Raw genomic sequence first — 26,930 nt, 5'->3', positions numbered from 1 at the left:
TAATCAGAGAATACTTAACACTTTATCAGAATGATTCAAGTAGAATCCTAAGGAACATCACATTCAGTAAGGTAAGCACAGAATCGTCCATTTAAAAGGATGAGAAGGATTTGCATTTCCATAGATGTTTAGAAAGATAGTCAACAAGTATAGTTCTAAAATGTAATTTTCTTTTTAACATGCCTGGGCTAAATCTATCTTTCTCCACTCCTGCACACACTAAAATTCCACCAAACTCCTTACCATTCAAAAATCACAGTACCAAATCTCAATTCTGAGAACAAAATTGTAAGACAGCTGTGATGACTTCTTTTAAAGCAATAGCCTTCTCTTAGAACTTCAGGCAAGCATTATCTTTGGATGGGAGGAAAACAAGTAAAATTACAACCAAAATAAATTCTCAACAAAAATAGTTTCACAGAAACTTTAAAGAATTTAATAGAGCAGAGAAGAAGAAATGTCTACTGGATATTTTTATTGTCCTTTTGAAATTATTTTCACACCAAAACATTATGATGGGTCCTAAAATTTAGGCCCAATGCCATGAAATAAGGTGTAACCTATGTTTTGAAAAGAGTTTGAAAGTGGGACAGCAGAAAATTTGACCCAAGAAAGCTACGTCCTAGGACCTAACTTTGTTTGCAGGTGATGTACATCTCATCCATTCATTTCAGCTGTAATATTACCCACTCCATCTCAAATAATTATAAGAGACAGTATGAACATCACCCTCTGGGTGAAAAGTATCTGGTGGTGAACTTCTCCCCAACAGAAAATGAAAAAAGGCTTCTTTCAGTAGTTACTTCCTTACAAGTCTGCACTGGACAGCTTACTGGTCAATTTCTCTCAAATCGAAGCAACTTCAAACACTGAAGTTTAGTTCTCAGAAAAATCATTTATTTTACAATCCTCTTCAGATTGATTCTTCGCCTTGCTGTTTCTCCCGTTGTTATAAATCAAAGGAACTCCCCCACCCATGGACTTTTATAATGAACAAGTAGAATTTATCCAGTACTCCTGAAGAAGAATCCTGGGGAGAGAGGATTATTCTTTCTCTGACCATCTTTAGTGGGCGGGAAAGGTTGTTATGACGCTTGAAGCCTGGAAGAAGAGGAAAAGGAAAGAAAAAATAAACTGTGTAAAAAGTGACATCATGGCTAGAGGCAGGTGAAGGGCCCTAGGAATTAACAGATACGGGTCTATACTCTTCTCTGTATTAAGAATCACATTTTCCTTTCTACAAAATGACAAGGTGGAAGTGAAGTCTCCATATTGCCTCTCTTGCTGTCTAATTCTAAAATGTGTATTTCAAAGTAAAGTCAGAGAGTGAATTTCTGATTCTAAACCTGAGTGGGATGTTAGAACTGCTGTGAATAAAACACAATCATGTTTTGTGTAAATAGACTCAAAATTCTTTGAAGTCAAACATTTAATTGATGGCCCTATTTTGAATTATATGCTTCGTGGGTTAAGAAGCTGAGGTGGTTCTTTGGTGAAAACTGAATGTTCTGAGTCTCTTTTTGCATATAATTCACAGAAAAAGTGTGGAGGTCTGATTCACTTCTGAGACACATTTCTTAATTTGATAATAATTTTAAAAACTGTCTACAAATGTGTCAACCAAATCAAACAATTTTCTATTGTGCATGGGTATATCTGAGAAAAAGAATTTTTTTTTTTTTTTTTTTTTTACAAAAGTTACAGCTTTACTCTAGGTTACTTTTATAGAATAAAGGTTGATTTTTAAAAGATTCAGACTGACAGGACGCATCGCCAGCAGCTATCTCCATCGTTCCATTTATAAACTCAAAGTTGTTTTTGACTAGTACTTCAAGTTTACTCAGGGAAGTAGATTCTGAGCTGCTTTAATAAAAGGTCCTGGAGCCAGAACTTCCAGAGGGTAGGGTATGCACTAGCTACTCTGAAGTGTTCTTGTTGAAAGAAAATAGGATCAATGCACATGATATAAACAGAAAAACAAAAAGCCTGGAAGAAATACTGAGAGCACCAAAAGAAGTCTTTGGAGCAATCAGACTATGGCTTTCATATGCCATCTCAGGTCCCTTCCCTTCAGGACAACCCACCTCCCCTGTGTAAGAGAGCCCAGTTCACACACAATGAAAAGCTTTCTGGTCTCAATTAATAGCCATCATCATCACCACAGATGTAACAATGGTATTACGGTCATAGTGAGAGTAATAATGTACCTACCACACTGGATAATTTGTGAAAGGCTTTTAATTATCTGGATGCTGTTAACCAAACTCTCTGACAGCACATGATGTTCTAACTAAGAGCATTTTTACCTGGTTTGACCAAAGATAATCTGCACAAAAACATCAGGGCAATATCTTGACAAGACGTTAAATTTGCCACTATTCTTGAAAGTAAACTACAATTTCCATCAAACTGTAGTTATAGCTTTTGTACTTTTTCACATTTTAGGGCTCCCGCTGGTGCCAACCACTGCCCATGCTATCGCAAGGGCACTGCTATTCAATGACAAGTAAGTACTGTGGTTCTTTTTTTTTTTTTTTTTTTTAATAAATTTATTTATTTATTTTTATTTTTAGCTGCACTGGATCTTCGTTGCTGCGCACAGGCTTTCTCTAGTTGCGTTGAGCGGGGGCTACTGTTCGTAGTGGTGCGCAGGCTTCTTTCTCATTGCGGTGGCTTCTCTTGTTGTGGAGCACCGGCTCTAGGCACGCGGGCTTCAGTAGTTGCAGCACGCAGGCTCAGTAGTTGTGGCTCACGGGCTCTAGAGCGCAGGCTCAGTAGTTGTGGCGCACAGGCTTAGTTGCTCCGTGGCATGTGGGATCTTCCTGGACCAGGGCTCGAACCCGTGTCCCCTGCACTGGCAGGTGGATTCTTAACCACTGCGCCACCAGGGAAGCCCAGTACTGTGGTTCTTAGTTAACATATTTGTAAATAAAATGCACTTGTATTGATGTCTTCCCTCCTCTGTTTTTTAGTTGCTGGCTGAGTGTGGACACCAACCTGCTTTACATCATCCATGGTCCTGTCATGGGGGCACTAGTGGTGAGAATTGCTTTTTAAATCCATTATTGACAGTTAATTTAATGATAATCTATAATAAGAACAATTTGATTTGAGAGTCTTTTTAAAAATGATTTTTATTTACTACAGTTGGGTGGAGGGGCATAAGCTCATTTCTATACAAGCTATAGCAACAATATAGGTGTTCTTTTTTTTTTTTCAACAATTCTATAAATTCTCCTAGTTAAAGACCAAAGGTAAAGATGTTGCTGATAAGAAAGGGAGAGACCACAAAGTCCCCCTGCAGCATTTTCCCCTGGGCTTTGCCAAACTAAACCATCTTCCATTTCACCTTTGGTCCATGAGCCATCATCATAACTACTACTGAACACGCACTTAAAGCATTTCAGGCACTTCACATACCTTGCCATGCCGTTACTAACAGCAGACCTTCCAAGTGGATACATTGAGACATTTTACTCATTAGGAAAACTAGACCCAAAGACTCAAGTAAACTCACTTAAAATCACATGACTAGTAAGGAGTTGGGCCAGGAGAAAATATGACTGTCTGAATCTATATGCAAGCTCTTTATTTCCACCCATGGTTTACTGTATGTTGGCCATCATCAGAACCATCAAATTTAAAATTTAGACATTATTTTCCCCATTAACCTCAAAGATAGTGTTTTCTTCAGGTAAGAGTAAGAAAAATAAAAAGTCGGAGTCACAGACCATATTCTGCTCCTGCATCCATTAGTAACTGATCAAATTGGGTTATCACCCAGGCTGTCTCCTAGCTTTCCTGGCCTTTCCAATGCAAATTCAATTCCTTTTGCCATTTTTCAGAGTAGTGGTGTACTTACTAGTTCAACTGAGCTCACAAGGACCTACTAACATGGGTCTTGAATATTTACACAGCACCCCATAAGAATTCAATTTTTATTAAAGGTCTCTTTCCTTTCTTGAATTTTTGGGGTAATAACATTTATTTCTATTCCAGGTAGAAGAATTATTCTAATTATTTTAAAATAAATGATCAATTACATTTTAAAAACAACCTTGGTTTCAAAACTAATCTTCACAGCCAAAAGTAATTTGTGATCCACTAGAATGGCTGATATTAAAAAGTGACCGTACCAAGTGTTGGCAAGGGTGAAGAGCAACTGGAATTCTCGTATAATGCTGGAGGGAATGTAACATGAGGCCACCTCTTTGGAAAACAGTTTGGCAGTTTCTCAAAGTTAAACATACACTTACCATATGAACGGGCCATTCCACTCCTAGGTACTTATTTAAGTGAAATGAAAACATGCCCACACAAAGACTTGTATACAAGTATTCATAGCATGCTTATTCATAATAGTCAAATTTTGGAAACCGTTCCAATTTCCATAAACAGGAGAATGAATAAACAAATTATGTATATGTATTATTTATATAATGCAGTACTACTCAGCAGTAAAAATGAATGAAATGCCAATACACACAAAACAAATGAATCCCACAGACAGTATGTTAAACCAAAGAAACCAGACACAAAAGAATACACACCATATATTACTCCATTTCTGTGATGATAGGAATCAGTAGTTGCTGAAGGTGGGGTCCGGGAGTTGCTGACTGCAAAGGGGCAAGAGGGGACTTTCTGGGGTAGTGGAAATGCTCTTTTCTTGTTTGGAGTAGCTGTTACACAGGTACCTACATTCGTCTAAACTTCCCACATGTAAACTTAAAATCTCCATTTTACTGAACATACATTATACCTCAATGAAGTGATTTCTTTTGAAAAGTGTTATTAGAAAAAAAGAAGTCTGGGTTGGCTTTCTCCACTGCATAAGCTTTACAGATAAAATTTTCAGCCCTCATTTTACTATTAGTTAAGTAGTCCTGCCTAAGGGAAAAATCTTCATAATGAAAAGATAAGAAAGCGAAATCTAAAAGTGTCACTTATGACTTCCCTTTGTAAAAATTATAAAAACCTAAATAAAGAATAAAACACCTTCCTTAGAACTGAACCTAATATACTTACATATACAGGAAATTATTTTCTCATATAGGAAAAAAGGGGGGGAAATGTTAATTCACGTCTGAAAAGAGTATTTGGCTCTACTGATGCTCCGTGTTCTCGTAACACGGAGCCGATTATATTACCTCTCAGGCAGTCACCTGTGTCCCGTGTAGGTGCTATCTGCTCCCCACACTGGATAAACGAGAACTGAGGGAAGTGGGTGTCCTTCGGGGGTGCTGACCTGGAGAATTTGCTCAGAACGATCATATCTTTGCAGATCAACTTCTTCTTTTTGCTCAACATCGTCCGGGTGCTTGTGAAGAAAATGAAGGAATCCCAGGAGGAGGAATCGCACATGTACCTGAAGGCGGTGAGGGCCACTCTGATCCTGGTGCCCCTGCTGGGGGTCCAGTTCGTCGTCCTTCCCTGGAGACCTTCCCACCCAGTGCTTGGAAGGATCTACGACTACGTGATGCACTCTCTGATCCACTTCCAGGTAGGGAGAGCACTTATTCAACCACTCGCTCAGCTAGTTGGTGCAGGGCCCACAGTTTTCTGGGGCTCCTCTGTGATGAGAATGACCCTTTAGAACATGTGTTACCCAGAAGGGAGACGGCGCTTCTCTATCTCTCTCACTGCCTGCTTTCCCACGTTTTGAATCTTAAAATTGGGCAAGGAGACAGGAAACAGGAAACAGGAGGTATGAGCTTTGAGAATACATCTTTAGAGAACAAATACATTTGTCCAGAGACTGACCCACTGCCCAGGGCTAAGGACAGAGCTACACCCACAGTGCTTTTTTTCTATCTATCTATCATCTATCTATCTATCTATCTATCTATCTATCTATGGCTGCGTTGGGTCTTCATTGCTGCGCGCAGGCTTTCTCTACTTGCAGTGAGCGGGGGCTACTCTTCATTGAGATGTGCAGGCTTCTCATTGTGGTGGATTTTCTTGTTGCAGAGCACGGGCTCTAGGCGCACGGGATTCAGTAGTTGTGGCACGCAGGCTCAGTAGTTGTGACTCACGGGCTCTAGAGTGCAGGCTCAGCAGTTGTGGCGCATGGGCTCAGTTGCTCCGTGGCATGTGGGATCTTCCCGGACCAGGGCTCGAACCCGTGTCCCCTGCATTGGCAGGCGGATTCTTAACCACTGCGCCACCAGGGAAGTCCCTCCCACAGTGCTTTTGACCTTTCCTTCCCCTCCCCAGCATCCGAGGGCCACATTTGGTTTTGTTTTATTGAGGGGACTGTTGAAGACCCATGTAACCAATGCCAATTGGCTTTCCAACCTGGATTATTATCAGTCTAGTCGCTAATGCCATGAAAACACAGGGCAGAGAAGCAGATGTTTCTATCAGTGTGAAATGCCAACACTGGACCCTGAGCTGGAATCTATATCCCTCTTAAACTGGAAGCCAGTTTCCAGTCATTTCACTTCATTGCCTTGACTCTGATTAGAGAGGTCAGAACCTTAGAATACCTACATTTTAGCCATCCCTACAATGTCAGGCAGACCACAGAGAATAGGTATGGCTGACACTCTCACGCTGTCCAATCAGAAATCATCATAATTATAGCTACCATTCACTAATATGTAGCACTTCATGTGTGAGGTAAGTATTCTCATGCCTATTACAGATAAGGAAATGGACTTTTCTGGTTAGTGGCAAAGTCAGGAGATATAACTCTAAAGCTGACCTAAAATCTTGTAACTTACAGCCTCCAAGCCAACATCCAAAACTGTGAAGGAAACCGGGTTTTGTGATCACTTTGTTGCTTCTGCTTTCCCATTACTCCCAGGACCCTCAGCAGGTCCCACCCACACATATACTCCGTCTCCCATACAGTAATTTTCAGACCCTCCTTTCATAAATACACATTGAATTGTTTTTCCATGAGCTGCAATGAATTTGCACAGACCATACACGCCTCCTGCTCTGTCACCCTCCATCTGTCAGAGGGATGTCAGGAATCCATCTTTGACAGTTCAGTGACTACACAGGGAAATGTATCCAGGTCTCTTCTCATGTGGGAGAGAATGGAGCAGCGTCTTGGGGGTCGTCCCAGGTGGTCCCATGTCTGCTACCCAGGGGTGGAGAGTGGCTGCCTTGTTTCCGTTCACTTTGCTTCAGATCCAAAGCCTCGTTGAAGGCACAGTGTGAGGTACTTTGAAAGCAAGGGTGGACATGGCGTGTCCTAAGGCAGAAGTGAGTCTGCTACAGGCTCTTAGGCCAGAGTTTTGCTGTCTCAATTATTCATGTCCAAGTAGTTGTATTTTCTACTGCTGAGGCTTAATGTGAAGAAGGAGGTCAAGATTAATAGGGCTTAACATTAAGTTTAGGAATTATTTTAATAATCTGATCTATTATTTTGGCCATTTCTATAGGCAGTTAAAGCTTGGATACAAGGAATCTTCTGAGTAGTGACCGGAACCTCAGAAGTTACTTAGTCCACGTCCTTATTGGAGAGGTGGACTTGGCTGTGGGAACAGGACTGCACTAGTTCACCATGAGGACGGACACAGGGCACAGTCAGGCCCACAGCCATGCACTGACTGTGACACTTGTGCTTGCAAAAGTTTTCTCTAATAAACCCTACAAGATCTCAGTTTTTAAGTTTTTTAGGTACAAAGATTCTTTTCAAGTCCCCTGTAACCAGCATATTCTGCTATAAATCTCCATGTTAAAGGCCGTAATATATTAACCAGATTGACGAGAGCAGTCTTTTTAGCCAAACGATAGAATCCTAACGAGGAAAAGGCATTTCTAATGGAATATTCTTGTAGTGAAGCACTGAACATGAGTGGTAGTAATTGTTTTTCATCGAGCCTTGACTTGCTGTTGCTGTAGTGAAATGTTCCTCTCCAGGTTGTCTGTTTATATTGATTACTAAACAACACAATGCACACAAAAATAACTTCAACTCTATTTTTCCTCCTCTTTTTAGGGATTCTTTGTTGCCATCATTTACTGCTTCTGCAACCACGAGGTAAGCGTGTGTTACATGTAATACTGCCACTCGTTTATATAAAGCCAGCACTTTACAGTCTCCAAAGGGCCTCTGTGCACTCTCACTTCTACAGTTGACCTTACAGGGTTTCATGACTAGCTGGATCATATTTTTTTCCACTACTGCAAGTTGAATCTTACCTATGTTTTTGTGTGGTACAACTGCAGATATTATCCAGACAGGTAGCTAAATTCTCATTTCCTTGGATTATACCTTAAGCTGGTCAGCACCCTGAGCAGCAACAGTGAAAGCTATTCTGGATTCCCATAGAATCGAAGTCACGCCCCCATTCCCTTTGGAAGGCCCAACTCCTCACTAGGGCAGAACCAATATCCAGCCAGTTTGTCCTGGTTCACTGCCTTCTTTTCCAGTTGCTTGATGCCAGTGTCATACCACTTATTCAACATTTTGAAAATCACCCTGGAGTTAAGACTCGAAAGGGAATAAGTAATTTGTTATCTGAATATTTAGATCAGTAAAATCTAGAGAGCCACATGGCCAGTGTTTTAAGGGTTTTTTTTAGCCAGAGTTTCCTTTCTTCCAATGATATCTTGCCTGGGAGCCCAATTTGTAAAACAAAAGTGGAGCCGCTTAAATTTGTACCAAAGAACTTCCAGGGCTTCAAAGATTTGAAAGCTCCCTCATTTTTCAGGTGAGAAATCTAAACTCCGGAAAGATCACGTGACTTGCCCAATGTCACAATCATAGTTTATAACCAGGACTAGAACCCAGATTTCCTGATTTCCAATTAAATGGACTAAATCTTCCACTGCACGGCATTATGTCTATGACTCCTTCCTGAAGTTTTGTTAGTACACTTTCTTGAGTTATACACCTCATAACTTTTAATGTAAAAGTATTTGTGATAATTTTAAATTAATTCCTAATGAGAATAATTTTATACCAAGGCAAATCACATTTTGTTAAAAGATCAATGTATTATTTTCCAGTTAGTAATAAGAATGATTTTCTAACCATTATTAATTGATATTTATTTTCTAGTCTTTATTTCTTCAATTAAACAATATTCAGTGAGCACCTATAATATTTTGCAGCTCTGAGACCTCTTGCTCCTTTCCAACCCCAGAACTGCAAGATGGTTGCCCCTGCTCTCCCTTTTAATTGATACATTTTATTCCTTCATTCATTCATCCATCCAACAGCTCATTCCTTAATCGAACAAAAATATACTGTGTATTCACTATTGCTAGGGACTAACTATACTGAAACCCTGAGACAGAAATGAAAAGACATCCTTCTGTTACCAGCTGTTAAAGTGTCTTTTCTTTTAAGAACAGTAAAAACTAGTAAATAAATAGGGCTTAGGTCACCCCATCTTTATATCAATTTCTGTGAATGAATATCCCTGCCTTTGGAGTTGGCTCAGGTGGCATACAAAATAAATGTTTTCATCTAAAATAATATCGATATAGGGCTAATATAAAAATCAGGTTCAGGAAGGGCATACCTTGAAACACGAAAGGCTTGTACGCATTTGTAAAGATACTTCAATACTGATTGTGTCTTATCCATGATGCCCGTCTTTGGAGTGGCCGGCGTAGAAAGCAAGCCCAGAGGTGCTCCTAACAATTGAAAGTCTCTAATTCAAGTATGTTATCTCTGCTTTTGGAAGTAAAGAAACCATCCCCATTTTGGTTAATATCATGTTACTGGGGGAATGTACCAGTGTGGCATTTCTAATAACACAGAAACTGTGTACTGTGCCAAATGTAGTATCAGCCCAGCCCCATGGATTGCAGGTGTCCTGTGAGCTTACTGTCTTACAACACTGAACATGGGCAGGGCACTTACACATGCGGAAAGTGATTTCCAGCCGCATGGTTGTGATCACGCTTTGCCTGGCTGAATGTTACATTTTAGCAGAGATCTAGGGAGCTAATACGTCAGTTCTACAATGAAGATAAAGGTTTTAATTTTTGTTTATTATCCATATGTTATCAGTGACTCCTACTATGGAAATGGATCAGATAGTCAATGGGTAGGTTAAAAGCAGGAAAGGAATTTTGAGGATGACAGTACAAGGCATCAGGAGATGACCACGAGAGCACGCTTATGTAACAGACATTTCCCACAACTTTTCCAAGAGTGTGGACATTGACCACCCAATCATTTCAGTAAATTGTTAAGTATCTAAGAGACCAGAAAAAGATGATTACACCTTTGGAGAGGCCCAATTTTTCTAAGCAGTAGCTTAAAAATTGAGAGTACTAACAACACAGTGCAGGTTTTCCCTTTTTCATTTTCCTTGCTATTGCCCATGTACTGTGGATAAAATAGTTTGTGGATCAAAGCAGCAAGGTCTAGAAAGATCTCAATTTAATAGTCACAAACTGAAATGTGTGAAAACTAAAATTTTGTTTATTTGCTGTAACTTAGCTTGCTTTGAAGAGCTCATTCCACCAGCCTCTAATAGTTTTACAACAGTCTCTTTCTAGAAAGTATTTAGTTCAAAAGCCTTTGAACAAATGGGCAGCTGGTTTCCAAGCATTACGCTGGCACCCCCGGCCGAAGTTCCTGGTGGCTCCCCTCACTTCTGAGGACCCTAGAGATCCTCTCACTCTGCAGGCCCCAGCCCTATCCTGAGACACCAGTCCTGCCTTCCAGGCCACCTGAGGAGCCTGGAAACTCAGGCCCCTTTCTTCACCTGTGTGAAGGGCCTGTGAACCTGTCTTTAGTACGTGCCATAGTCACTGCCACCCCACTGCTCAGGCACCGTGCTGGACCTGGTACCAGGCCAAGAGTGGGACTTCTTTACAAGGCTATCAGTTTTCAGGACTGTGCTCTCAGAAGCAAAGAGAAAGACCTGCTATATACAGGAATGTTTCTGTTATTCCTTGCTTGCTTTCTTCTCCCCATTTTTTCAAGTATTCCCTCCATGAAGTGGAAATGCAAAGTCATTTGTGTCTCTTTATATCTGTCTCTCCTCTTGCGGAGGGACTGGAAGGGCTCTGGACTCACCACTTCCCCTTCCTGTCTCTAAGGGACTCTCCCTACGTCATATCCTGCATGTTCGCTATACTATTGCTTTTATTTTTTTAACATCTTTATTGGAGTATAATTGCTTTACAATGGTGTGTTCGTTTCTGCTTTATAACAAAGTGAATCAGTTATACATATACATATGTTCCCATATCTCTTCCCTCTTGCATCTCCCTCCCTCCCACCCTCCCTATCCCACCCCTCTAGGTGGTCACAAAGCACCAAGCTGATCTCCCTGTGCTATGCGGCTGCTTCCCACTAGCTATCTGTTTGACATTTTGTAGTATATATAAGTCCATGCCACTCTCTCACTTCGTCCCAGCTTACCCTTCCCCCTCCCTGTGTCCTCAAGTCCATTCTCTACATCTGTGTCTTTATTCCTATCCTGCCCCTATGTTCTTCAGAACCTTTTTTTTTTTTCCTAGATTCCATATATATGTGTTAGCATATGGTATTTGTTTTTCTCTTTCTGCCTTACTTCACTCTGTATGACAGACTCTAGGTCCATCCACCTCACTACAAATAACTCAATTTCGTTTCTTTTTATGGCTGAGTAATATTCCTTTGTATATATGTGCCACATCTTCTTAACCCATTCATCTGTCGATGGACACTTAGGTTGCTTCCATGTCCTGGCTATTGTAAATAGAGCTGCAGTGAACATTGTGGTACATGTATCTTTTTGAATTATGGTTTTCTCAGGGTATATGCCCAGTAGTGGGATTGCTGGGCCGTATGATAGTTCTATTTTTAGTTTTTTAAGGAACCTCCATACTGTTCTCCATAGTGGCTGTATACTATTGCTTTTAGTAAAGTTCTATTTTCAGACCACTTCATATGCAAAAATAAGTTTTTCTATTTAGAAATTCTTTCTCTCAATAAAACTTGGTTTTCAAAAATATTGTCTTTCTAGAGACTTAAGAAAGCTTTGGGACTCAAAGCTAAACAAGGACTTCTTTGTCCTAGACAAAGAAAAAAAAAAAAAGAACTCCTGGGATAAATCCCACTTTCCATTCAGCAGCACCTAACTGCAAGTGCTTATAATGAACTTAACGGGAAAACAAAGGCCAAAGACAAAAACATCCAAATTCAACCACGAACGTTCCAACCTGAGTTTCTTGTTTTACAAATATAGAAATGGAGGCCCCAAATGTTACCAACCTTATACAGTTAGTTAATAATAGAGCCAGGTGTAATAATTATGTCTTCAAGCCATCAGACCAGGGCTCTATTTTTTAAAGTTGGCAATAAATAAATTGACATGATCGAGGAAATGTGAAGTGATCTGTGTTAATTGCTTTTATGACGAGCAATGAATTTATATAATTCAAAACTTTGTATATTATACTTACCCGTGGGCAACTCCTTACATTTCTGATGCTTTTCAGGAGCAACCAGAGTCTCCCTTGTATTTTTCAGATTCAATGCCCCCACATTCTTGTGATCAAAGCAGCGTTAGACTCAACCTGTGGTACTGTAGGAGATAACTGCCCTTATTAAACTGTATTAAATTGAAGTGTCTTTCACATGCCGCTAAGGGCCTATTCTTACATGTGTGGTTTACAAATGGAAGCAGATTGCCATCTCCACACAAAAGGATAGGTTATAATTTTGGAATACAATTATAGGAGGCTATGAACATTTCTGTAACAATTTTTAAAAATTGAAATAGACTTGAAACCCTTTGGCCTCATGCTGGGTACTTCAGTAGTATGCATGGATACTCCAATGCAGACTGTTTTAAAAGGACAGATGAGGCAAAACAAAGACTTCCTTTTTTTTTTTCCTGCTGGGCACTGTCTGCCTCGGATACCTCTAAATATCTGCGTTGTGTTTTAGCTATAAAGACAATGTTGGTATTTAAGAGATGCTGAATCCACAGAAACTATCAGTTCCCTTTGTCTGGGGACATTGCTTCTCCAAAATTATGCTGAGCCAGTATATTTCCTAATTCCTCAACAGGGCACTTGATAGTTCCTAGATTATAAACCTGGCATTTAAGGACCTGTTTAATAGACGGTACAACCCAAATAAAGCATCACTATCTCTTTGCTAGTCTCAACAGGAAAATACATTGTAAAGAAATCCAAAGTTCAAAAGAGAATTGGAAAGCAATTTAAATATTTACTAGATTCTTGAAGAGGTACTAAAAGAGAAATTTCATTGCATGGCAAAAAGTAAAATTTACTCATGTTTTGTCTGAAAGTATAACTCAGTAGGGATGCTCTTTCCCAGATATATTCAGCTGTGGTTTCATATCAATCCTTTCTGATATAATCAGTCTAGTCCCTCTTCAATTCTGTAGCTCTCCCTATTGCACAGATTGCAAAGCAAAAGCCCAGAAACTGATAGGGAAACATAGTTGTCTTCTTGGGGAGTCAAGTGAAGGACAAAGCGAGTGATGGAAGGGGAGAGTCTGAACTTTATTCATTAATACCTTTAATAAACACCTTTGTATTTGAAAATATATTCCTAGGGTGATCTTCCCACCAAGAGTATTTTCTTTCCTTTTCCCAAAAGATCCAACAACACCCTTTTGCCAGTGCAAATCACAGTGTGAAGAAAACTTTCATTTGCATTAGCATCAGATATTTTACCAGGCTGTAGAGTACTCTTTGTGGAGACCTAGCTTGGAATATATGAGAGAGAACTGAACATGAGATCAGAAGCTATGTAATTAAGAGCTCGTTTTTATTTTCTTAACACCACCACCCTCCAAATATATATATATATATATATATCCACACATATGACGTAAGAGTTTCCTTTAGTCTAAAGACTTGAGGCCACCATCCTGCCATAATAAGAGTATAATAATAGGAATAATAGCCTCCTTGTATGGTACTTACATCTTAGAAGCCACTTTGATTCATAGTGCAACAGTTTAATCCTTCAAACAGCTAGGTGAGGTAGAAGAGTTGTATTGAAGAAAGGAGTCTCAGAGGGGTTAACTATCCTACCCAAGATTTCATGGCTAATGTGGGCAGAATCAGTTTCTTGACCCAAAGTTCAATACTTTTTCATGGCATCAAATGAGACCCAGTGAAATGGCCTTATCAGTGGAAAAGGAAAGGAAAGGTGATGTGATGTTACCCAGTGACAACCATTCCCTCCCACACAGCTCATTGCTGGTACAATATTACAAGTGGTTGCTTCTGATAATTTCCAAAATTAGCGACCCATTGGAGCTCAAGAGTAATTCCCCAAATCATACACCATGGCGTGAGAGAGAAGACCTAATCACAACTGTAGATGACCTAGTGGTTTACAGTTCACCTCAGGGAGGAATTCAAGTCTCTTCCTCAAATTCACTCTAGCCAGTTCTAGCATCCCACCCTAATACCACCAGACACTAACGCACTAATTACAATATGGTCATGGATGATCATTTTCTTGACTTAAAGAGGTAGAAAATCATTCTAGAATGGATGTTGACAACCATTCAACAAACATTTGTTGAATAACTGCTCTATGCCAAACACCACGACATTTGGTAATACAAAAATGTATAAGACATGGTTAGCTAACCACTAACCAGAGCTTTATCGGGCACACCCCCTCTCAAGCCACGTTGGATAAAGGAAAATCAACAGTATGAGGCCATTATAAAATCCAGAACTGTGCAATGGTTTCCATGTATTTTTTTCATGACCAATAATGTGTAGATTTAGATAAAAGCTTCTGCTGTATCAGAGGTTGTAGCAGATAAAAAGGTTTCAAACTCTGTCTCCCTAATATGGCGTGGATGCCATATTGAATGTGAAACCAAGTCAAATTTTCATTCATTGACTGTAAGAGCTAATGAAAGGAACCTTTGCTCAGAACAGCAAATAACCTTGCCAGTGGTAGTTGAGGCAAGTAACTCAGTTCTCCAGTTCGCAAATTCTTCTTCCAAGATGGTATATTCCACAGGCAGAGCATTTACCACACGGCCCTTTAGATGAGAATTACAATTCAACCTCCCCTAACCTCTGATAAGCTCCAAGACCTGTGCTCATGAACTTGGCTCAGATCATTTCCGACAACTGTATGGACACAAGGTTCTCTCTTCTCTTCCAGGTCCAAGCTGCTCTGAAGCGTCAATGGAACCAATACCAAGCCCAGCGCTGGAGTGGCCGCCGCCGCGCCAACCGCGCCGCCAACGCTGCTGCTGCCACTGCCGCTGCCGCTGCCGCCCTGGCTGAGGCTCCTCAGATGCCTGTCTACATCTGCCATCAGGAGCCAAGGAACGAGCCCACCAACAACCTAGGCGAGGAGGGGGCTGAGGTCACCGCTATGGAGGGGGCTGAGGTCATCACTATGGAGGGTGCTGAGGTCATCGCTATGGAGGGTGCTGAGGTCACCGTTATGGAGGGTGCTGAGGTCATCGCCATGGAAATCATCGAGCAAGAGTCATCCGCTTGAATGTGACGCAAATACAACATCGTGATCACTAAGCCCTCATTTCCTGGGAGAAAGACCAACCATGCATTTAAAGTGATTTCCATCCTCCCAGGAGCAAACATCTCATTTGTCCATAGTGAACCTGAAGAAAGTTTTACTTGGTACTGTTGCTACCGGGAGACAGTCTAGGAATGGAGTCTCCCTCTGCAACACTTGTGAACTCCTGTGAATTCCATCTTTCATCCAGGACTGAGATACAAATGTCATAGTAATGCAAGCAAAGTGTCCGAGTAAAACACAGTTAAATTGACCTAGTTCAGATACAGGGTGCTCCTTGTTAATCTTGAGCCATTTATACCTTTGAAAAATTAAAATCACTGTCAATGTTTTTCTTTTTAACTCTAAACTTTGAATTAGGATACTTCTGTATTTGGCTATGGATCTGATTTTTAATTTTTTTTTAAATTTCTATCAATTCTGATGTTACTCAGATGTTTTACCGTCCACACAATGTAAACTGCACAAATTACAATGTGACCTCCCCAAGACAATGTGGCTTTCTAATATAGAGATGACCAAGTGTGTGTGTGGGGGGGGAAAGATTTGCATTTGGCAGGAAAATGTAATGCTTTGAATGAAAAAGAAATTTAGAGTCAGTTTGCTCTAAACCTTAGATGGGTCCATTTGTTAATTGGTTTACTAATACTGACAGACACTCATCTTTGTTTTGGATAATCCTATCTGTTGGGCAGGCCCTAACTGCTGTGAGGAATTGGCCTTCGTGTTGCGAACATTTATAAATTGGGAGGTCACAAAGAATCCATCACTAAATTTTTCACAAAACTGCCAAAAATATAATTCCTAGTGGAAGAGAATACTCTCTTTAAAGAGAGTTTTCCACTTTCCTAAACTCCAGGATTTATAAAGCAAATCATTCCAAGGTTTATAAAGCAGATTACCTCTTGCCCTTGGGTGCTATCTAGCAGTAAAAAATTTAAGACTGGTAATTAAAAGACTCCATACAAGTCCATTAACTGCTTTCCACCCAGCTTCTAAACTTAACAAGATCTCAGCCTTTTCCAGGAAGATTCAGTAGGACTAATTAGAAATCAGTTTGTAGTTGACCTCTTGTTTGCTGCTATTAGTGAAACAGGAGGGGGAAAAAATTAACTGCTACAAGTTTAACTATATACCAACTCATTTAAAATAAAAATAGACTTTCTCATTAAAATCCAATGTTATACTCCCATACCTGTCTTCCTGCAATATAAAATCTTCAAAAATCCCTGAGTAAACCAGTATCATTACTGGCACCTGAAGTTAATTTGTGAATTTGCAACAGTAATCAGTTACCGTTAGTTAATTTGTATGCTAAATGAGGAGATCCATTGAAGCCCTCCAAATCTCATCTCATGTACATCATCATATGCCACTGCCTTTCAGAAATGATATAGTTTTGGAAAGACAAAAAGTTGATTTGTTCTGGTTGCATATTTAGTGCACCCAAAGAAAATTATATTCTTTCACAGAAAATGTATTTTGGATACTAAAGTAGCTTAAGTCTCCTTTACTTGAATGTAAGGGAGGATTTGAAAAGAGGGTATTTTTCCAATCACAGTGTTTATGTAATAGCGTTTCTATTTTTGTTTACAAACATGGAAAACAGAGTATTTCTGGCAGCTCTAGTACAAATGTGATAATATTTTGCTGAAATATTCTAGATGCTATTGTGCTAATATAGTGTGGCTGAAGAAAATCAAACAGCTTACTATAGAATTGTGCACAGTGCCAAAATTATGTGAAATGCTTATGCTACATCCATGTATGAATTAATACAGAGTATGTGATAAGCAAAAAGTTGTATATGTGCATATTTTTCTAAAGAAGCATATTCTTTATCTTTTCATTCATTCATCTCATCTCTTAAACTCATTCTGTTTCATTTCAGCCGTGGGATGCTGACATCTCATCTTGCTTGTATTACAGGAGAAGGCAAGATAATCCAAAAATATAGGTCAGAAAACCATATGTGAAAACATGAGGGTTATTATCTTTGTCAGTGGAACCATCTTCAGTCTTCAATTTGACTAGACCCTCCAAAGCACAGTTCTCATACCCTTGCTAAAGCAAAACCACACGCAACTGGCAATCTATATTGTATAAGTTTGGGCAGCACAGCAAAGAAAGCTAGGGCAAGAAAATATCACATTCTTTTATCATTCTTGGGGTTTTTGTTTTTTTGGGTTTTTTTTTTTCTCTCACTATTGTGAGACCAGACTTGAACTGTTCAACATCACGTCAGATCATTAGAATTGTTACAATCATTAATTTTAAAGATAGTTTTGGCTGGATTAAAGGCAACTAATTAAATATCATTAGAATGCATAAAGGCCACTACTGGAAAGATTTTCAGATCTGGAAATGAGGAATAAATGAGAACTATGATGAATTAATACAGGGGAACAGGAGCAATTTGTAGGGTCTTCATACTATGTGATAGCAATGAGAATTGTTGGCCTCAGGAGATCTGGGGAACTTTTTCAGAAAGGATACATCAGGGCTACATTTTTCCCTTTGTGTTCCACTGGGAGAAACAAATAAATATCCTTACCCTCGTGATACTGAAGAACAAAAATAATTTCCCATCATACCATAAAATCTGATTCTTCCACAGGGTAACTGGAACTCAGAGGGTCAACTGCCCACCTGCTTTGATCCAAAACTGGCCTTTGGATACATGTGGATAGCATGGTTCCTGGAGGAGGGAAAGATGTTGGAAAAGAAATGATAGAAATGCTGTCATCATGGATCTCCAACCCTTCTCATTCATTCCTGCATTCACTCTCATTGATGCAACAGATGTTTCATACACCTTTCATTCGGCTATACAACAAGTCATCATGACAAAGTTCTTTGTGTCAAACCTGCCAAGTGAACCCATACCCTTAAACCATAACCACTGATATCTTTGGGGCAGTAGCACACACACATGGGGTTGGAGGTGGTAGCTGCGTGTGACCTTTTCTCCACATTAGTGCTGGGTGGGACAGCTAAGTTATAAGAAGTATTCTCAGAACAAGATCTCTGCATAAAGGCTTAGCAAGGACTCATTTTCTTGACAGTAAGGTCTAAAGTAGTAATTCTTTCATTGGCTAGGTTACAGTTCAACATCTTATGGTTGGAGTTAACACTTAGAGTTTAAAATAAGGTTATTCATGAAGAGGATGGATCAGAAGACATATTTAGAAAAGCATATTTAGAAAGCTCAGAAAGAAATGGTCATTTGTTATTTTGAGAGCGCAAACAAGATGCCTTGCTCCTCACTTAAGCTTAGGAAAATTAATTTTACTGAACCAATCCATAGATAATTTGTATGAGGTGGGGAGGGAGGTTGGGGAATTAGCTGGAAGCATAAAGAAAAAGGATGATAATACGTGCATGTGAAGACAAAGAAACCACATTTGAAAATTTAAAACTAACAGTATTTCTGATGGTTTTTGTTCTTCTGGACATAAAATTAACATGTTTAATACCTGTGAAAAATTAGCATTGAAGGAGGGAAAACATGGCCATTGAAACTGTAAGCTAACTTAGGTCAGGAAGAGTTTCTAATATCATATCTTCCTTCATTTGGATTAGCAAGCACCTCTGAAAGATTTCAGAGATTTTCCATTATCTTCAGCATTGACCAGCCAGTCTCTTAGGTCACTGATCCGTGTCCATTTGCCATTCACAGACACCCAATGCATTCTACCTAGAAACCCTTCCACTGACACTCAAACTGTCTCACTCTTCACCGACTGACCAGCAACGCCACTGCACGTCACCGCAGTCTCCTTTACTTCAGAGACTTAATATCTCATTTTAATTTGGAGAAATCACCTCCAAATAAAATCTCAGAGTGTTACTGGTGAAGTGCTAAGTACATATTCAATAAAAACCAACAGAGATGTCTCTAATGAAAAAAAAAACCAAACATTTAGAATAGATCAGGACATCTGTTTCCATCCAACCCTGCCAGACTGGCTAATCAAAACTAGGACACTGGTCTCTCAGACTGAAACAGACACCCAGCTGCAAGCCCTCAAAATCTTCACCCAGCAGGATAGGTGGTTAATTCTCAGGGCAGCAAGCATTTCTCTGGATATAGCACTTCTCCACTGCACGCAGCATTATAGCTTCTGTATGCTGTCGTCACAAGGGGGATACTGTGAGGCTTAATATGGAGTTAAGTTACAGAGAACTTATGAAGAACATCCCTCAAATAGAGATGATTTGAGAAGAAGAAAAGAACACCAATCATTGAAACACCATAGTCAATATAAACCTATGGACATTAGCTTACCTCTTCTTTATAACAGCCAAACCTGAGAAAACTAAGTGGAAGCCAAGTCGAATAACATGCCCACCACAGTCACACAACTAGTAAGTGGCTGAGCTAGGGTTTGAATCAAGAGTGCCCAATGCCTCTGCTTTTTAAATTGCCACCTTGCAGGACTGGCAAAACCTCTTGTTCAGTACTTTTTGTTTCCTACTAAGAGTGTTGCCACATTTTGTAGGATCCCCTTTCCTGGTGGAGATGCAAACAGGGCTAACCAGATTGGTTTAGATCCTGGCCCCAGTGCACCAGAGGGGACCCAAGGAGCATTTGTACCTGGAATAGTAGGTGCAATGAGGCCTAGGTGAATGACAGAATCAGGAGGGTAGTACTCCAAGCCATAGAAGCTGGTATCAAAGGGGCTTGGGAATAAGGAGGGTCAAAGTGAGCATCAGAGCCCAAGTCAAATCTGTCAAATTCATTCTTGATTACTGTTTCCGGCTCAAGCAAATGAGTCAGAGCTGAGGAGACTGGCCAAATAGGGGTCATCTAACTGGGAGCAGAGATAAGAGACTTCACCCTGCAGCTGAGCTTTCACTCAGGTGCCTAGTGAAAGGGTGTGCAGGGTTGGGAGGCTGGTTCCACTGAAAGGGATAGAGGTGACTCATTTTTTTAAAAAACTAAGTCTGAAAACCAGGGATAATTTTCTACTGCAAAATGCTAAATAAGACCTGTCCTCAATGGTGGACATTCTATACCCAGAGTAAGACAGCTGTCAGTTCCTTCTCCCCATCCAGAGCCACGTAAGCCAGTATTTTTTTTTCCCAATAGGCTCAGTTGGAATCTTCAACAGCTTTTCGTAAATCAAAACAGGCTATAGCCACCATTACTCTATTAGTCAGGCAAAGATTTCCCCTGACATGTTGCTGCATGACTTGTAAAACCTAGTTAGTAGTTCTCAAAAAAAAGAATGGGCATTATTTAGAATGGCCCAAAGGGGAAATCAAAGCCAGTAAGATGAATCTGTAGGCTCATAATTCTACGAAGTGGCTATGAAAGTGCCTCTATCCAACACCTGGACAAAAGGAGTCCCAGAAGGAGACCAAAAAATGAAAATAGAGAGGGGGAATATTTGAAAAAATACTGTATAAATCCTCCAGGATTAAAGAAAGATTAAAAGACCTCATATAAGAAAAACTCAAAGATTGCCAAATAAATACCCCAAACTAAAATCTTATTAATATTGACAAGATTGGAGCAAGATCAACATGACAAGATAGCAAACTAAAGCTTTCTCTTTTAGGGGAGGAAATAGAGATTTGGATAGTTAAGAAAGCAATATGGGTGAGTAAACATGAGTATGGGCCATAAAATATGTGAAATATCTTAATATAAGATTAACTATAATAGAGTGGCCTTGGTCACCAATTAAAAACAGATAGTCTCATATTGGAGTGAAAAATTAAAGCCCCACAATGTACGGGCAACAAGAGACACACCTAAGACAAAAAGAAAATTAAATATTAAACATGGATGGGAAAGTTATGCTAGGGAAACATGAACCAAAAGAAATGTGAGATCCTCTCTTAATATCTGACTAACGGAATCCCCCGGCAGTCCAGTGGTTAGGACTGCACGCTTCCACTGCAGGGGTCACGGGTTCCATCCCTGATCAGGGAACTAAGATACCGCATGCCGTGCAGTGCAGCCCAAAAAATAAAATCACAGAAGGTTAAAGAGCTTAATATGAAAGGAACTAAAATATAAATATTAAATGATAAATATAAAATATATATATATGACGAAGTAGAATTTAATAAGGCAAAAAAAGCATAAAGAACAGAAAGAAAATTATGTATTAGAAAAAGGGATAACTGAACAAGAAGATTATAACCATTATAAAGTCATATGCACCTTAAAATACAGCTGCAAAATACACCACACAACACTAAGAGAACTTCAGGAAGAAATAGATGACTTATCAATTGTAGTTGAATATTTTAACATCCTTGTTTCAGAATCTAATAGATCATGCAAATAAAATACTAGAAGTGTTATAAAATATCTGGAAAATACAATCACCAAACTCAAACTATTAAAGATATCAAACTATATGCTGAACAAACAGGAAACATGTATTCTTTTTTTGAGTACACACAGAATGCTTACAAAAACAGCCATATTTAAGACTACAAAGGAAACCTCTATTAATTCCAAAGGATTAACACCACTCAGAGGATCTCTGACCATAATGCAATAAAATTAAAAATTAATAACAAAATTGTAAGTTAAACAATCTGATGTTGGAAACAATAAATATTTCTGTACAATCTTGACTTTCAAAAGGATATTAAAGATTATAGAGAGTTCCCTGCTGGCCTAGTGGTTAGGATACCGGGCTTTCACTTTCATGGCCTGGATTCAGTCCCTGGTTGGGGAACTGATATCCCACAAGCCATACAGTGTGGCCAAAATAAATAAATAAAGATTATAGAATGTTGACTGTCTTATATTAGTGTCATGTTAGTTTTTAACTATTAATGCTATTTAGATAAGGAAAGCATTACATCTCTAATTTTATGGGACATACCTAAAGCTGTTCCTTGAAGGACACTTAAACTTTAGATATGTTTATTCTAGAAGAAACAGAAGGTGAGCAATGGAGTAAAAGCAAGCACACACACACAGACACACACATGCACACACACGAAGAAAAACGTTGTGTGAGAAATTACCTTGACAATGTTGGAAAAACTGGCTCACAACATGGAGAAAAATAAAACTGGATCTCTTACTAATCCTACATAGAAAGGTAGATTCCAGGGAGATCAAGAGCTAATTGTAAAAGATAAATACGTGCATCTACAAAAACAATGTGCAAACAAATAGCTTGAGGGCAGAAGACATTTCTTAAACAAATAACATAAACCAAAAGACCAAAAAGAAAAAGAATTTGTTTACATCAAAATAAAGACACCTGATCAATAAGGAATAGTGTCCCTTGTTAAATAGACAAATGTTAGAATGAAAGATAAAACTAATAGTGAGTTAATGTCTAGAACATAAAAAGAACTCAAGTAAATCAATAAGAAAAATATTGACATGGGCTGTGCAAAGGCAGGTTATAGAAAAAGTCATCCAAAAAGTTAAAAAGCATATGAAGATATCCACAGACTCTTTAGTTAGCAGAGAACTACTTACTAGAACAATGACACTATTAGACATGGGAATAAGACTGTTTCCAGGGAGAACCATCAGGATCCACACCTCATCTTGTGAGAGGGGAACCTGCAAAGTGGGTGTTAGGTTTGTCTGATTCAAAAGTCTCACAGATGATATATATTTTAGGAGCAAGCAGGTACCCCTATTTGGGAGAAGGCAACCCTCTTCCAGTTCATTGGAAGACTAGAAGGAATAGAAGAAAATAATCCTGAAAGTTCAGAATGGAAGCAAAGACAAAGTTTAGAACTTAGTGACTAGAAAAACCCACATAGAAAAGGTAACTCTTGATCTGATTTGTGTGACAGCCATGTGGTCAGGGAGGGTGAAACTGAAGCATTTATTCAGCAATGACAACAACCTAAAAACACACAAATCTACAAGTCGATTAATAATAAGAAATAATCTGCCTATCTCTGCCCTTAGTATATGTGTTAAAATAATTGAATCAAGGAAGACACTTCATGCATTTAAAAACTGGATAAGTGTCTCTCCATTCCAGAACAGTGAATATGTTGATCTACTGATAAACCAATCACTACCTCTCCATCTACCATCTTCTATGTTTAGACCAGATGATCTCACTGTCTTTGCCACAGCACATTCTGTGAGAATGGCTGTCATCAAAAAGAACAAAAATAACAAATTTTGGCAAGGATGTGGAGAAAAGGGAACCCTCCTACACTGTTGGTGGGAATGTAAATTGGTGCAGTCACTGTGGAAAACAGGATGGAGGTTTCTCAAAAAACTAAAAATAGAACTACCATATGACCCAGCAATTCCACTCCTGGGTATATATCCAAAAAGACCCCCCAAAAACACTAATACGAAAAGATACATGCACCCCAATGTTCATAGCAGCACTATTTACAATTGCCAAGATACGGAAGCAACCTAAGTGTCCACCAACAGATGAATGGATAAAGAAGATGTGGTATATATGTATACAATGGAATACAACTCAGCCATAAAAAAGAATGAAATTTTGCCATTTGCAGCAACATGGGTAGACTTGGAGGGCATAATGCTAAGTGAAATAAGTAAGACAAAGTCTTTCTGTCTGACATATATGGAATATAAGTCACATACCACTTATATGTGGAATCTAAAAAAATACAACAAACTAGTGAATACAACAAAAAAGAAGCAGACTCACAGATATAGAGAACAAACCAGTGGTTACCAGTGGGGAGAGGGAAAAGGGGAGGGCCATCATAGGGGTTTAAGAAGTACAAACTATCAATATTAGGTATAAAATAAGCTACAAGGATATATTGTACAACACAAGGAATATAGCCAATATCATATAATAACTATAAATGGAGTATAACCTTTAAAAATTGTGAATCACTATATTGTACACCTGTAACTTATATAATATTGTACAGCAACTATACTTCAATTAAAAATTTTAATTACAAAATAAAATAAAGAAACACAGGCAGACACCTAAACTAAGCAGCCATTTTTAGCCATATATGCACTGATAAATAAGAAAGAAAATCAGGAGAATAGAGACGCTGAGAGAGAATGGAGACAAGGGACCATGATGAAAGAGAGCAAGACAAAGATGGAAAAAGTAGCCGCCTGGTTACTTTCTATCTTTCAAGTGACCTGGCTGTTTTTCCAACAATTGGATTCTATAATACTGCCTTGTATTCTTACAATTAATCCCTCTTTTCCTTGAAATAGTTGCAGTAGATTTCTGTCCTGACATCGCAATGTGCCCTAAGATAATTGGCTTCTTAGAACATATGTCTAAGCCCTGAAGAAAAACTTTCCAAGGCTCATTAAATGCATCAGACATACTCATACTCCCATAGGAATGAATACTAATGTCATAAAAAATGTTCCCTGTCAGAAGGTTTTAGGTAAGAAGTTGAGGGTCATGGAAGCACAGGTGATTTTCATTTCTTCTTCCAAATGATGGTAGTAGCTTTCTCAGAGAAAGAAGGTAGAATGAGAAGAGTTCAATCTGAGGATATCCACGAAAAATAGAATTTGGTTTTCTGAATCTTATTATCAATGCATCAGTACACTGGGTCCCTACTGAGGGCCTGCCTGCCCATCCTAAAGGCTGAGAGGATTCTATTGGACAGAAAACCTACTGGCAAAACCAAGAAGTCTTTGAACTGAAAAATGAGGAAGAGAGGGATAATAGTGCCCAGATACAGCTCCAAAACTTTCTCCAGAGGACCCCAGCCTGACAGATAAAGCAAGACCATAAGAGAAGAGGATATGTTTCCCATGTTTCATGAGAAATTATCTGGGAAGAAAGAAACAATTCTTATCTCCTACAAAGATGTGAAGTGTAAGAGTAACAAAGTGAATCGAAATATTAACACAAATAGAGAAGTACTGTCACATGGATGTTACAGAAAGTTGGAGAGACCAGAGCAATAGAAAGATGTGATGCCTCATATATATTTTTTAAAAAGCTCAACTATTGAAGCAGTGGAAGACCAGAATTGTATACTGAGAATGTATGAAAAAATCACTGATCTGCCTGTAAAACCAATAATGGACCTGATGAGGAAGGGGAAAAAGAGCATCTAAAGAAATCAGCATGGTATCCATGAAGCTCTCTGAGCAAGATGCTGCACATTTTGAAGAAATATGCACAGCTGGAATTCTTATTTCCATTAATAGTGGATTAGATAATTCAGATTAATTCTATCTCAGAAAACAGATAAAAACCTTGATAAAATATTAAAATTATCTTGTTAAAAACATAAAAGTGAAAACAAGAAAGAAACAAAACACAAAATCAAAAGCAAAGGGAAAATAATAACCCAGAATGATAAGTGCTCTCAGAAGGCACTTGCACACTGAGGGCATTTGTCAACGTGAACCTCAATTTTGACATACAAAGAAGAGAGACAACTAATAGGAAAAAACCCCTCCCCACAATGATCTGGTATCCCCAAAAGGCTACACCATCAGGATTCAGGATGAGGGTGAATTAAAGTAACTCTTATGGAATTATATCCCATTCCACTCTTCAGGATAAACTAGGGAATTTCAACTCCTGAACCTAGTTTAAGTTCTCCAGAAATATTTGAGCTCCTTACTTATGCACATGTGCCTGGCAAAAGCAATCTCAAGTGTTCTATTTTTAAAAAGTGTTAAGTGCAAGCTTTGTCAATAGTCAAAAAAAAACAAATCAAATATGCTGTACAGCACATAGTCAAAGATGACTAGGCACATAGGAACTAGACTTCATGAAGAGAGCTGGGAAAAATATAGACTTGCAAAGACATTAGATGTTGAACTTGCTGTGTAGATTATAAAACAACTTTGCTGACATTGTTTAAACTTATATAAAAGGTTGAAGATATCTGCAAGGAATAAAAATTATTAAAAGTGTACTCCTTAAAATTATAGTGCTGTATGTCAATTATATCTCAATAAAACTGGAAGAAAAATAAATAAAGGTAAGCCTTTATCTCTACCTCTTAAAAAAGAATCAAATATAATTTCTATAATAAAAAAGATAATAATATTTGAGAGATAGTAGATGAGTTTGATAGATTAGGCATAGATGTAGAGGATTCATGGACTGAAAGAAAAGTGAGAAGAAGATATCCAGAGTTCACACATAGAAGAAACAGGTAGAAGAGAAGCTAAGCGATGTGAGAAGGTCTAATATATATTTAACCAGAGCTCCACCAAACAAAATGGAGAAAGAGAATGGGTTGCAAGTAATATCTCAAGAGATAATGCCTTAGAATTTTCCATAAACTTGAAACACATCAATCCACAGACACAAGGAGCCCAACAAAGCCAAGAAGAATAAATAAAAAGATATTCGCACAGAGTCACATAGACTAAACCCACACACACACAAAAATAGGAACTCTTAAAAAGCAACCAGTGATGAAAAACAGACTAACTTCTGAGTGATTTAGACAGTTGATTCTCAACATTAATAATGGAAGCCAGAAGACAGTAGAATAACAGAATCAATAAGATAAAATAATATGAATATCAATC

The 26,930-nt window shown here is 38.8% G+C and overlaps 1 protein-coding gene across 1 annotated transcript in view; it reads left to right on the top strand.

The window, feature by feature from the left end:
- CALCR (calcitonin receptor) overlaps positions 1–15,421 on the top strand; it is a 138,692-nt gene extending 123,271 nt beyond the window's left edge. The window contains exons 9-14 of the mRNA XM_057549492.1: positions 2,446–2,506; positions 2,973–3,039; positions 5,285–5,503; positions 7,955–7,996; positions 15,077–15,283; positions 15,380–15,421. Coding sequence (XP_057405475.1) covers positions 2,446–2,506; positions 2,973–3,039; positions 5,285–5,503; positions 7,955–7,996; positions 15,077–15,283; positions 15,380–15,421 — 638 coding nt within the window. The remainder of the gene's footprint in view (positions 1–2,445; positions 2,507–2,972; positions 3,040–5,284; positions 5,504–7,954; positions 7,997–15,076; positions 15,284–15,379) is intronic.
- The last annotated feature ends 11,509 nt before the right edge of the window (positions 15,422–26,930 follow it).

The sequence above is a fragment of the Balaenoptera acutorostrata genome, chromosome 7, assembly GCF_949987535.1.
Source record: "Balaenoptera acutorostrata chromosome 7, mBalAcu1.1, whole genome shotgun sequence".
In the NCBI taxonomy this organism is placed as follows: domain Eukaryota; kingdom Metazoa; phylum Chordata; class Mammalia; order Artiodactyla; family Balaenopteridae; genus Balaenoptera; species Balaenoptera acutorostrata.
This window is presented reverse-complemented; position numbering and strand designations above follow the sequence as displayed.